At 47.5% G+C, this 13063-nt stretch overlaps 2 protein-coding genes across 3 annotated transcripts; one reads left to right on the top strand and one right to left on the bottom strand.

Moving 5' to 3' along the window:
* Positions 1-87: 87 nt before the first annotated feature.
* steap3 (STEAP family member 3, metalloreductase) lies at positions 88-5153 on the bottom strand. The gene is made up of 4 exons (XM_067260347.1): positions 4114-5153; positions 3428-3955; positions 3077-3241; positions 88-1615 (listed from the first exon to the last, which is right to left on the bottom strand). Exons 1-4 carry the CDS (start codon positions 4594-4596, stop codon positions 1328-1330), a joined length of 1464 nt encoding a protein of 487 aa, XP_067116448.1. The 5' UTR covers positions 4597-5153; the 3' UTR covers positions 88-1327.
* A 4903-nt stretch (positions 5154-10056) lies between these two features.
* On the top strand, positions 10057-11088 carry c1ql2 (complement component 1, q subcomponent-like 2). 2 transcript variants are annotated; one of them, XM_067260552.1, is made up of 3 exons: positions 10057-10371; positions 10435-10644; positions 10909-11088. In XM_067260552.1, exons 1-3 carry the CDS (start codon positions 10063-10065, stop codon positions 11086-11088), a joined length of 699 nt encoding a protein of 232 aa, XP_067116653.1. In that variant the 5' UTR covers positions 10057-10062. The 2 variants fall into 2 exon arrangements, with proteins under 2 accessions (XP_067116653.1, XP_067116652.1); XM_067260551.1 differs by having other exon boundaries at positions 10060-10644.
* The last annotated feature ends 1975 nt before the right edge of the window (positions 11089-13063 follow it).

Here is a 13063-nt window from a genome sequence, read left to right as displayed (position 1 = left end):
TCAAAACGCAGTAATAACCTGCTTTATTCAACAGTCTTGTGAAATACCTGTTGATCTAGACAGCAAAACTCAACAGCGGGGTAAGTTGTGAAAAACAGTGTTTATTCTTCAAGCATAATGTAAATTATCTGATGGCATTTTAAGAAATTTTCTGGATTTCTTTGGGAAAGACTTGATAACAAGCCAGGTGGAAAAACATACAACACACAAGGAAGTAACAGCCAATGAATTTAAAATAATTAGCGTTGTCTTACATGTATCGTTGCATCACAGTTTGGTAACATGTCTTCATCTTATAAAATACACTCTTTAAATAACATACTTTACAGATCAGACAGACACGTATGCAGCTACTGAAGGCAAGCAGGCCAGCAAAGACTGGACCTGACGTTATATTTGGCAAAAATAACATCCTAAAAAAGAACTAGTGCATGAATAGACTAAAATGAGTCTTCAGCTGTTTTAAAACAAATAACATATTTTCAAATTAACAGCTTAGGTTAGAGAACGCATTCATTCTACAATTTTGTCTCCGAGGTTGACCTGTCCCACCCCTAGCAACGGACAATGGTAACCAGGAAGCCAGCTGAGAGTTAGACTCATGACAAGCAGACCTTGGAGCCAAAGCATTAATTACAACCACTAAAGAACAAGCTCAGACTTCGACAAATCTACACCCCGGTCTATAATTATGATTTATCCGTAGGCTTTCCGCTGATTTAAGAAAATACGTAATTATGATATAACACAAGACAAAAAAGAATTAGATCAGTAGGATGCATTGTTTAGACCCTGTTAACCAGAGATGTCATGGACTGCAGCTAACAGGAAAACAGAAGCAAACACTAAGAAACACAATGTTCCTAAATGATATTGTTACCAGGATGTTTCCTGCTGAGCATCAGTAGGTGACCCACATGATGGAAGGCTGACTGTAAATAAGTGCTGAAAATGACAATCATCTGTTGAGACAGCAGGCGGCATGGAAGTCAGTGTGATCCTAGAGAGCTGCTGGTGAGATGTTCATGTCCTCTCTGATACAGAGATGCCTCTGATTCACACAGTGAATCTCTTACATCTACACGCCTGACTTCTGCTTGGGTGTGTGTGTCTGCCTGTGCACGTGTCTGCGTGTATCTTTGTTTAACTACGTGTGAGTGTGTGTGCGTGTACCTACAGCCAGCATGTGTGTGTCTACAAAGCAGCATGTGTGTGTGTGTGTGTGTGTGTGTGTGTGTATGTGGTCAACATAACAGCGTGTGTCTACGGTCCAGCATGTGTGTTTGCGTACCTGTGTGTGTGTCTACATATAAATCATCCATCCGTCTTAGACTCCGCTGACGTCGTCCATGGAGCTTCTCCCGGCGTCCTCCGGCAGAGTGAAGCGGATGTGGCGCTTCTCCTCCCAGCCCCGGCGGATCCTCCCCAGCCTGCGGGCCACGCAGGGCAGGGCCAGACCCAGCCGGGCCAGCAGCACCCCACAGGGAACCACCGCCACCAGCAGGAAGGGCGGGGGCAGGTAGAAGCGGTACTGCTCCGGGTCCAAACCCCGGTCCCAACCGTAGATCAGAGCGTGGAGGGTGGCCATGACTAAGGCAGCGTAGCCCAGTCTGGACTGGAGGAGGGGGGGAAGGGAAGATCATTATAAAAAATAATAACAGTAACTTTATCCATTCATCTGAATCATGTGTTTGGAGCAGGGAAACATCTAAAACACACAGGACAGTGGGCCCTGAGGACCAGGGTTGAAGACCACTGCTTTAGACGGAAGGTTTCACATGTAGGTTAAGTTAATAAATCCATCTCTGTCCTTAGTGAGTAACTAGCCATATTATGTTTTTTGTGTGTACACAGATAAACGGGAGTTTCAGCTGTGTGTGTCTGCGTGCTGTGCAGGGGGATGGCTGGCCAGGGCAGAGCAGACAGAGCTGCAGGACTTGGAGCAGTCTCCTCACTGCAGCTCATCAGCTCTCCATGACGGCTGCACAGCTCTCACACACCCTAGGGGAGCACTGACCTACGCAACTCACATGTCCTTAATGAGCCCCTGCAACTGTGCGTGTGTGAGAGAGAGGGGGTGGGAGTGTTTGTGTGTGCGTGTGTAAGAGCGAGCGTGTATGAGTACGTGTGTGCGTGTGTGAGAGAGTGAGTGTGTGTGTGGACGTGTACCTGTGGCTCCACTCATTATTGCACTGCCCATGACATTAAGAAGAACAGGAAGACAGATAACGAGCCTCTTTAAGTCCGGGGGGGGGGAGGGGGCTGTTCCACTCGCCTCTTTCACACAGCATTTACAGCTCTCTGTACAACCCCAGACTCTTCATCAACACACATCTACAGTACAACCCCGGATCCTTCAACAACATGTCGACAGCTCTCCCACACAGGAAAACCATGGATCCTTTAACAACATATCTACAGGTCTCTCACACAGGAAAACCCTGGATCGTACAGTAGACAGTACAGACCCAGCGCCACCCTGATGTGGATCTCTGCTGACAGAGTGAGGGACCTCTGTCCTACAGCAACACCAGCCCACTAACTTCAAGCCTTTTACAGACCAGCCCACCAGCCGGACAGCTCCAGGCCCGTCTGGTGGGCGGGAGTTGGGTCGGGACAGTGATCTTGATGGGTAGCGGGGCCGGGGCAGAGGCTGCTGGGTGTGGGGTGCCTGACAGGCAGGGCTGAGCCCTGGGCTTTCATCACGGGGGACTAGCAGCATGTGACTGATCTCAAGCCAACTGGATCAGCTTAGCATAAATACGTCAGGGAAGTTCAAAAGCGACAAAGATCGACAAATCCCTGGAAAATGGAGGCATAATAGCAAGTCTGGGCCCGCTCTGCGTGCTGGAGGAGGGCCTGGAACAGACACACATGGATGCCAGAGTCTCTAAGCTCAGATGTTTATGCTGTTTGGAATACACAACTCTCATGGGCTGACTGGCTTCCTTAAAAGCTGTAACTCAAGCAGGTGTGAAACTGTTCTACTCAGACTCTGTGTGTGTGTGTGTGTGTGTGTGTGTGTGTGTGTGTGTGTGTGTGTGTGTGTGTGTGTATGGGCAGAGCAGCACGTCACCTGTATAAAGCTGAATTCCCTCCAGTTCAGGGAGTTGGCCACGGTGGGCAGGGATGTGGCAGCCAGCAGAGAGAGGAGACCCAGAGCCAGGATGCCTACAGACAGGTAGAGCTCCATCCTCCAGACCTCCTCCTCCACCCACGAGTCCTCCTGGCCTGCCTTCACCTGACCACACACACACACACACACACACACACACACACACACACACACACACACACACACACACACACACACACACACAGAACATACACCCACACCAATAAAACACACATCCACCACACAAACAGAAACACACACGCCAAAAAAAAACTGAGAACCTATACCCTTCTGCGTCCTGGTGGTCCGTACCTGTTTGAAGGCAGCGTTGAGCAGCTTGTAGCGGGCCGACTTCCTCATGGGCAGACACAGGCTGTAGACGGCGTGCAGGGCGGCACACAGGAAGCTGCACAGCCCCAGCTGCTTGCGGCTCCGCAGCCAGACGTCCAGCCAGGCAGGAAAGAGGCGGTACTTGGTGCCCCGGGACAGCTGCAGGAAGGCGGCCAGGAGGCCCGGAGCGTAGACCAGCGCCAGCAACACCAGGGCAACACACGGGAAGGTGACATTCACCGTCTCCACGGGAAGTTTGTAGAACACGTACTTCCCCGCGAAGAGGTAGGGGTGGAGGATGTCCCGCAGGAAGTTGTAGAGGTAGAAGAAGAGGAAGAGGAGGAGGGTGGCGAGGGCGGGGAGGCGCCAGGAGGGAAAGAGGAGCAGGGGCGTGTTCTCGATGTCGCGGGCGGCCGAGAGGGTGCCCATGTCTACGGGGTGGAAGCCTGTGCTGCGACAGATGTGGAACACAGAGTTCTTAGCCTGGCTGCTGTCTCCACATATCAGCACCTGGAGGGGGGGAGGGAGCGAGTATTCCGTCAGAGCAGTACTGCTGTCTCTCCAACTTTTATCATCGATCCAACACACACACGCGTTCTGGAGCAGTCGTAGTGTGTGTGTGTGTGTCGTTTGTTCTCCGACACACTCCCCCCTCCTCGCCGTCTTACCTGTCTGCTCCCGTCGCGCGGGCCTGTCTGCAGGGTCCAGGCCGAGATCACGTTGAAGCCCTTCACCACACTGCATTCTGGGAACATGGCGGCTAGCTGCTCAGCCTGAGAAGGGCCGTCCCTGTTCAGACAGGTGCTGTTGCTAACATCCACAACGGCCTTACCCGCTAGCGCCTCCCGCAGGCTACCCAGGGTAGAGTAGTGCTCGGGGTGGATGGCAACGAACACCAGGTCAGCCTGTGACGCGGCCTGATGCTGGCTGGTCACCTCCACGTCCTCCGGGAACAGCGAGGAGCAACGTTTGGGGTTACGACTCCCCACAACCACCGGGAACCCCGAGGTCACAAGCCTGCGGGCCAGAGAACGGGAAAAGTCTCCCGTGCCCAAAATGCCAACTACTGGGCTTCCTGGATCAGACATGGAGGCATTTGGGTGCTGAGTGGCCCGCAACAACGGCTTCCTAATCTCCTCCTTTGGCATCATATGCTAGGAGTGGGTAAAATTCATAAAACATTGGTTCATACCTCGTTGCATACTTCATGTTTGAGTTCAGCTCTACCAAACTAGAATTTCACCTCTTTTTTACTTAGGTCACACTACAAATTCACGTTCTTGCAGGCTAGTACGGAGGACTGCTCATGTGACTTAACCGGAAATTGGGACAGTCGATATAAAGAGATATGGGTCATCTCATCTTCTACATATTCCTTAGCAAGACGCTTTTATTAGCCGTTAGCTAGCTAGCTAAGTCAAGTCTGGCTTAAGTCCCTTTTCCTAGTGTGCTACCTGCCCACCAAAGTAAATTCCTTGTTTGTGACCACTTACTTGGCGATTAAACACTATTCTGAATCTGATTCTGATTCTACTGTTATACAGTCAAAAACTCGGCTGTCCTTGGTTGAACTTGCAACCAACTTTGACAGAAGGTTAGATTGACAGATGATTGGTTGTGTAAACTAATTCATGTTGTTTTCTGTGTGTCAATATCATAACTGTATAGCAGCATAACGTAAATTGACGATACGCATGGTGTTTACAGGCCAATAGTTTTATATCTACTCACCCGTCGGTTTTCTCTCTTGCTTAGCCGTTTGTTCCTACTACTCCTATGACACAGCACCGAGTCCCCGCCCTGTACCAAGTCCCCGCCCAGTACCGAGTCCCCGCCCAAACTGCTGTCCCTGTGTGTACGTGAGATAACTTGCCAAAAGGAACATTTCGCTCAAAATAAAACGGAAAAGTCGTGACACTTTTATGAGTGAGATTTGAGAAAGAAGATTTGAAAGGTCTGCGTTATTTGGAAAAGCACACAAAAAACATTTACAATAGGTTACACATTTTTATACGTTTACAGGTTCTGTTTTGACAAGACTTTCTTTTTAGCTTGTTTGTCAGACTGTTGCTAAAAGTCATTTAGAGTCCCAACCTGGGGGTATGAATGAAAAACACAATGAAGCAAAAGTGAGGGTTGACTGCAGGTCAGAGGCTGTCAGCTCTAGTTCATCATTGTGCCTTTGCCACTTGCTAAAGGTTATATCCCCTAGGCTTACATCTGTGCCACTCTATAGTGCATGTGTTTACTTGTCTATTTGACGTATTCATTTGTAGGCGATGATGGTTTCAAGAGGCCAACCACTGGGTAGAGGTCATGGCTAGTTCTAGTCTCAATTGGTTGATTAAATGTGATAAGGAGGATTTTGATTCTGAGCAAGTATGTGTTGTTTTCCTGTCATCGTTGATCTAGCCTTCTGTATTTCCACAGTTTAAGAGCAGTTGTTTGTCATCTGTTTGTGTGGTAGATGCACCCCAGTCATGCAATGTGTTTTAGTAGCTAGCTTTCATCTGGTGCGACAGGTCTATCCGGACACACGTTGAATGCCAACCACGTCCAAATCCATTCCCCTGCCCGCCTTCCTCGAAAGCCAGCCTGCTCCTCAGTATTACAGTAACCTTGCTGCCGCGCGTCTGTCAAGATGAAGGGGGAGAGGGGGTGTGGGATTCCTTCTGTGGGCTCTGTCTTCGATCAGAAACACATCCCCCAGGCACCCTCTTCACTCTGCTTCTATCAAGGAGGCCAGTGTCACACCTATCCACATCTATTATTTTTACTACATGAATCCCAGTTTATGCGATATAGGATGTAATGTGATGAGTCACATCCTGTCACCAACTTGCAATGCATTGAAATTGTGCATTATTAAGACAACCTATTTTCATTGTTCTACTGTTGTTTTGAATGTACAGGGGAGAATCTCATTGTAATCCACATCTTGACAACACCCATCTATCTTTTGCCTGTCGGGATGAGATGTCACGTAAAGCTACTTGAATGCCAGGGTGGGAATACAGGAAACATCCAGCCAGTTGTAGGGACCTCTGCCAAGTCATCCACTGGCGAGCTGAAGCCCAGATCTGTCTGCCTGGCTGAGGACGAGGCGCTAGGACATGGGCACTAGTGCTGCCGCGAGGGCCATATGAGTCAGTCTCCACGCATCATAGCAGTTTTCACAGGGCCACGTGCCAGGCTGAGGGAAGTGGGTCAGGAGGGACTGGAAGCCCCGGACATTTAGCCAGTGGATGTGAACGTCCAACAGGGTGACTGCGGAACACTAAAATGAGACCGCTGAGCGGCTCTGGCCAATGTCAACCAGTGGGTTTAGCCGCAATCTGCTATAATCTTCCAGAGGAGGAAGCTCATCATCGCCACCGAATTGCAGCTGAGTCAAAAAACTGCATTAGTGTCCCCATGAAGGTTTGTGAAACTGTGTGTTGGAGATTAACAGTTTGTTTAGGGACTCCCGCTGTGTTGACTCGTGTTTCTCGTGGCATTAGTGCCATTTCAAAACCCAACGTCTTCTCTGAAACCCGACTCAAAACCGGTGTCCTTCCCACGCAACGGACAGGAAGTTATTTCTGTTTCAAGTCAGGTGTTAATTTGGCTGTATACACTCCCAGATCCAATACGGACTCTCCAGTGTCAAGTTTCATAATTCTACTCTGAACCAAGCTAAGATGCAACAGATCTTTGTTAGGCTCTCCAGGCCTGTGTTAGGCCTCTCAGTATCCTGCTAACAAGCAGAATGACTGCATAGATACTTTGACACGCAGGGCCTGTGTGTTGGACTGGAGCACTCTGGCCTGAAGACTGTAAGTGGCACAGTGGTGCGTGTCTGACTTGTTCTGCTCTAGCCTAAAGGTGAAGCATGCTTGTCCCGAGGAAAGGTCAAAGCCATGTGAGGCAGATTGAAGTTCTATGTTTCTCTTGGTACTAGCCCCACAAACAGTGCCTTCTGCTGCTACTGGATGGCTGACAGACTGCCACATGCAAAGGAGACGGGTACAGCTCAGGGGTAGATCGTTTGACGGCAGACCAAAAGGTTGCAGTTTCAAATCCTCTCTTCTTGTCGCCTGGATAAAAGCACTGGCAAAATGAATGCATTACAGAAATAATTATTTTAGCAGGTGCTTTCATCCACAGCGACATTCAGGAGAGAGGAGAGGGATTCAAACCTGCAACCTTGATCTGCAGTTAAATGCTCTGCCACTAAGATGCACCCACCTCCATCACATGCAGCCAAATGGCCCACGCTGGGGTTCCACCTCCACCTCTCACCCAGCACACAGGTTCCTCACCGGGCACACAGGTTCCTCACCGGGCACACAGGTTCCTCACCGGGCACACAGGTTCCTCACCGGGCACACAGGTTCCTCACTGGGCACACAGGTTCCTCACTGGGCACACAGGTTCCTCACCGGGCACACAGGTTCCTCACCGGGCACACAGGTTCCTCACCGGGCACACAGGTTTCTCACCGGGCACACAGGTTCCTCACCGGGCACACAGGTTCCTCACCCAGCACACAGGTCCAGATCATGTCTCACTGGTGAGGCCTTTAAAAGAAGCAGCTGCCCCAAGCTTGTTTCTGTCTCTGTGGTGGTGAGTTTTTTCCACACATGACATGTCTCTGTCTAGCCACTCAAGAACTCTCCACACTGCCTCCAGTCAAGCCGCCTCTGATGTGACACCGTAGTCTGTGCAGCACACTCCCAATCCTCCTTTCCATCCCTTTGTTTTTCCTCAGAGGCAGGACTTCAGCTGGATGTGGAGATGACTCACGCAGAGACTAACCTTCCCGGGTGTTTGATGCAGTCTTGTGCTGTGCGTGTTTGCAATGGCCATGCGATCCAGTGCTTTTCCTTTGCACTCATATCGCCCAGTAGCTGAAAAGCCAAATCAGAGATGGAATCAGTCTCAGAGGTGTCATTGCCTGGAATAAAGATGACAGTAAGCCCCATGTTCAACTACCCCCCCCCCCCCCCTCGCCCCATCACACACACACACACAGCCCAAAGCTATATGCTTGGACATGACAGTCTGTTGGCTCAGCTGCAAGCATTGTTCACCCATGTAAGACTATCAACATGATGACTGGATTATCTTATTCATCGATGAAAACAATCACATGATTGTAGACATGCCACTGGGGCATCACAATCAAATAACTGTGTGAAATGTAGCTGTCACAACATTTGTTTCAGGCGCCTTATTTGGAAGGTTTTATATGTTCGTGAGGAGATAAACAAGGTTGAGCAAACCTCCCAGCTGGCTATAGGCTTACGTTAACATGACCTCAGATCACCAAGCTGCCTCTGCAGCGTCCAACGACCTTGGCAAAGCCTATTTCAGTCAAAAGTCTGTTAGCACATTATGCTAATTGTTTCATAACGAAGCGTCCGTTATAGATTGGGAATCATTTGAATAAAGACCAAAATACATTGGATTTGAATGTGATAGTCAACCACATATTCAATACGTGAGAAATTGAGTCAGTTGGCTGAGCGGTGAGGGAATCGGGCTAGTAATCCGAAGGTTGCCAGTTCGATTCCCGGTCATGCCAACTGACGTTGTGTCCTTGGGCAAGGCACTTCACCCTACTTGCCTCGGGGGAATGTCCCTGTACTTACTGTAAGTCGCTCTGGATAAGAGCGTCTGCTAAATGACTAAATGTAAATGTAGAAATGAGTTGATGCAACTCTAAGCTGCAATCTTATTTGCTGAGACGGGGTGTGAAATGCTAAATACCAGCCCTGGAACATGCGGATTAACATATTTCTTTCAGACGGGAAACCATCACTTCCCTGGAGATTTGAAACTAATTGAAAAAACCTAAGCTGTGTGTTCTGTTTAGACAGTACGGCACGTTCTAAAGTATCATTCATCCTTGCCATAATTATTGATTAGAGATTATAATTACGGCCCTATCAGTAAATACTAATAAGTGTTTTTTTTGTTCTCGATTTTTAAGTCAAAGTAGCAACAAGCGTGGTGCTGACAGACAGCAACTCCTGAGAGGAGAAAAACTCACAAAATAAAATCCAATGGCGTAGTTTATAGCCTACCCATTGTTTCTTTTGTAACGGATAACGAATAGCCTACCGATTCATGTTTAACATTCTACAATAAACTAGCTCGCATCAAGCTTTACCTTTCCAATTCCTCATCAACCGAAACTTAAGGATTTGTATTTCATACATAAAGATTGCTATATTAATGTCTTGATCATAATCCTAACGGCAACAGGCTTTATTCTGTGTTTTGTTACGTCAGCGTAACCCCTCCTGCATCCAGATGGACTAGAATTGCTCAAGGCGCTCCTAACCCAGGCGCGGAGAACCAGCGCGAGCCCAGTTATGTCAAGACGCGTCGCCTCAGTGTGTGAGCTCTCTGACGCACTGTGATAGTGGCAGGACCGCCGAAGGCTTCTGGTTCCCAACGAAATAGATTTAGCTGTACTGAATAAAGAGAGCGATTGCCAAAATTTTTGCGACTCAATACGGTTTTTCTTTTAATCTTTCACAATTACTTCTCCAAGATCATCTGACTTTTCATCGCTTGTTCCTCGGATAGTGCAGAGGAAGCGACTTGTGGCGGCAGTGGTTGGCATCGTCATGGTGTTGGCCCTACTCATAGCAATACCGCTGCTTGTGCAAAGTTCCAAGACGTCGGCTCATTATGAGATGATGGGCACCTGTCGAATGATCTGCGATCCGTACACTTCAAAACCGAGCGCTACGGCAATGGAGGTGATGCAGGACCTTAACGCCATCCCTCCGCCGCCGTTGGCTCAAGGAACTAAAGGGGAACCGGGCAGGCCGGGAAAACCGGGACCCAGAGGCCCCCCGGGTGAACCAGGACCACCCGGTCCAAAAGGACCACCTGGTGACAGGGGTGATTCCGGAAAGGCTGTTTATCCGGCGGTAACGTCAGGGACCGCAAAGACCGAAACAGATGAAGTTAACACTTCAGCCGATGGCGCTAAGATAGCATTCTATGTAGGTCTGAAGAATCCCCATGAAGGATACGAGGTTCTCAAGTTTGACGATGTTGTTACAAACTTGGGAAATCAGTACGATCCATCTACCGGAAAGTTTACCTGCCTAGTGTCCGGAATCTATTTTTTCACTTATCATGTGCTAATGAGGGGCGGAGATGGAACCAGCATGTGGGCTGACTTGTGCAAAAACGGACAGGTAATCATTCAATAAATGTTGCAAAAGAGATACCGCAATGTATATATATCTTTAGCCTAATTAGACATCTAAGCATGAACAATACAAAAACGTTCGCATTCATTTAAGCGCGGAATGCAAATGTGTTTTTATGTCCAGTGCGCAAATTACGCACGTGGTTCCGCTCCAGACCAGTAGATGTAGTACAGTACAATCTCACAGTTGTAGATCAGAAGTTCCATCTAATAACTCGTTGAAAGTTAAAATGTGTGTCTGACTTCACAGGTTCGGGCAAGTGCAATCGCTCAGGATGCGGATCAAAACTATGATTATGCGAGCAACAGCGTCGTCCTACACCTCGAGTCTGGGGACGAGATTTACATTAAACTGGACGGAGGCAAGGCTCACGGAGGCAATAACAACAAGTACAGCACCTTCTCTGGTTTCATGTTGTATCCTGACTAAAGTTCCCCTCAGGTATAAAGACTGTTTCCTTTCCCTTTTCTTTGAGGTACAGTGCGCAGTAAAGTTCGTTGTTGGTGTTTTATTTAAGTTTATTCTCTGTTGGGAAAGTTCATAAAATCATCAGGCTCTTTACTTATGGGTAAAGAGATTTACAAAGTAAATTAGGGTGATTCGTTTGAATGTGATAACCTTGAACAGAATACATTGTGTTCAGAAGTAGCACTTCCAGTATGTGTATCTAAAAAGCAACAGCACAGAGATGAACGCAAACTTGCAGGGCCATGGGTCTTGTGCTTCAGCTTTCATCACTGTGTAAAGGCTTTCATTGTATCGGATTTTGTCCTGGTGTACACCAATAAATCTTGTTTTACAGTATGTTGTCTGTCACTAATTGAACATAGACTGATGATTCATGTATGCACATATATAGCCTACATCTAAAAATATGTATTCCTTTAGCAGACGCTTCTAGCCAAAGGGATGAACAAATTGTGCAGATGTACATTGTGTGTTAAAGACATCCCTACGAGATCCCCATTATAAGGATGTCATTCATATACTGCGGACATCAGTGTCTCCTATAGTTCCATAACTGTAATTAGGTCAACAGAATCACTTCGCTGTCCACAAAAACCTCTTGCTAGCAGAACCACGGCAATGCTTTTAAAATCGGGCAAGTGTTTTGAACCTACATATGTTTTTTTGGGAGGGGAAGGCTGCTGTCCATACTGTTTCCTCCACTAGCTCACCTGTGCGTTTTCATCTGTATTCTGCAAAGCTGACTCACCTGTCCCTTCCTCATCCAGCGGTCTAACGGCCGGGGCTGTCTCCTCCTGCAGCCCTGGGGGATGGATGAGAGAGCTGAAAGAGTCCAGGAGGATCCTTCTCCCCAGACACTGATCAATGCAGACTCACGACACAGTGTCATTAGCAGTTCAGGGGGAGAGAGGACAAAACAAACCTGTGGATCAAAGTGCCTTCAGGAAGATGTTAGTTGGTTACCAATGGAGAGAAATGGCCATTGTGGAGGCATGCCTATTCATGAATGTAATTGGTCAGCAACCGTCATGAATAAGCACTTCAACAAACACGGGGTATTTGATAGCAGACCTTGATATGAAGGGAAATGGATGTAATTGAGAATCTTTATAGCACACTGTTAAATCCACATGTCTAATTCTAAGGAGGATGGTGTTGTGTGTGTGTGTGTGTGTGAGTGTGTCTCCACCTGGAGTAGGGATGAACAGCTGTTTACACATTACCATCAATTAAACAGCAATCATGCAGAACAAATATTAGCAAGCATAGATGAACAACATTCAGCCATGTTGTTTTTTTGTTTCCCTCTCCAATTTGCTGATTTGATCAACTTTGCTATAATCACAAAAAAGGTGTATTTTTTCAATATACCTATAAAATGTCAACCATCTGTCATCGTCATCTAACATCTTGCCAGCGCACTGATTTATCATTTAAAGGGTTTAGATTAACATAAAAACTCCCACTAAGACTAAACAGTCATGACTGTATTGCAGAATTGTGAAAACACAGTTTAGATCAATGTCACAAGAGGGAGCTAGTTTTTTCAAAACTTGTGAGCATGCGTTACAAAGAGACGAGATGTTATGGGTTGTGACATCACCTTGTCACTCAAGAATCACACCTCATCTGGGATCATTAAGAAAGTGTTAAATACCTCACCCACCTCTTACTCACATTTCTTTTGGGATAAAAATATTAGATCACCCATCAGAGAAGGGTAGCAGAGTAGCCAAGATGAGCTCAACGCAGAACAGACATCTGGGAAGATTTAATATCAGAGTTACTTATCTGATCTTATCTTATGAACCAGATCATTAGCAGTTGCTTGTCTGTGTTCACACCCTTGGGGAAGGAAGAAGCTAACAAGGTGAAAAAGAAGTGATGATATCCCTGAGTCCAGAGGCTGGTCTATTCTGGAAGTCTCATGGCTTCC

The sequence above is a fragment of the Osmerus mordax genome, chromosome 22, assembly GCF_038355195.1.
Source record: "Osmerus mordax isolate fOsmMor3 chromosome 22, fOsmMor3.pri, whole genome shotgun sequence".
Lineage (NCBI taxonomy): Eukaryota > Metazoa > Chordata > Actinopteri > Osmeriformes > Osmeridae > Osmerus > Osmerus mordax.
The sequence above is the reverse complement of the archived record's forward strand: the minus strand, read 5'-3'. Positions and strand labels throughout refer to the sequence as shown.

Coding starts and splice junctions, on each gene's coding strand:
- steap3 (XM_067260347.1), bottom strand. CDS start 4,596: ATGATGCCAAAGGAGGAGATTAGGAAGCCGTTGTTGCGGGCCACTCAG. Junction 3,956..4,113: donor CGCGCGACGGGAGCAGACAG/GTAAGACGGCGA, acceptor CCCCCCCTCCAG/GTGCTGATATGTGGAGACAG. Junction 3,242..3,427: donor TCAACGCTGCCTTCAAACAG/GTACGGACCACC, acceptor GTGTGTGGTCAG/GTGAAGGCAGGCCAGGAGGA.
- c1ql2 (XM_067260551.1), top strand. CDS start 10,063: ATGGTGTTGGCCCTACTCATAGCAATACCGCTGCTTGTGCAAAGTTCC. Junction 10,645..10,908: donor ACTTGTGCAAAAACGGACAG/GTAATCATTCAA, acceptor CTGACTTCACAG/GTTCGGGCAAGTGCAATCGC.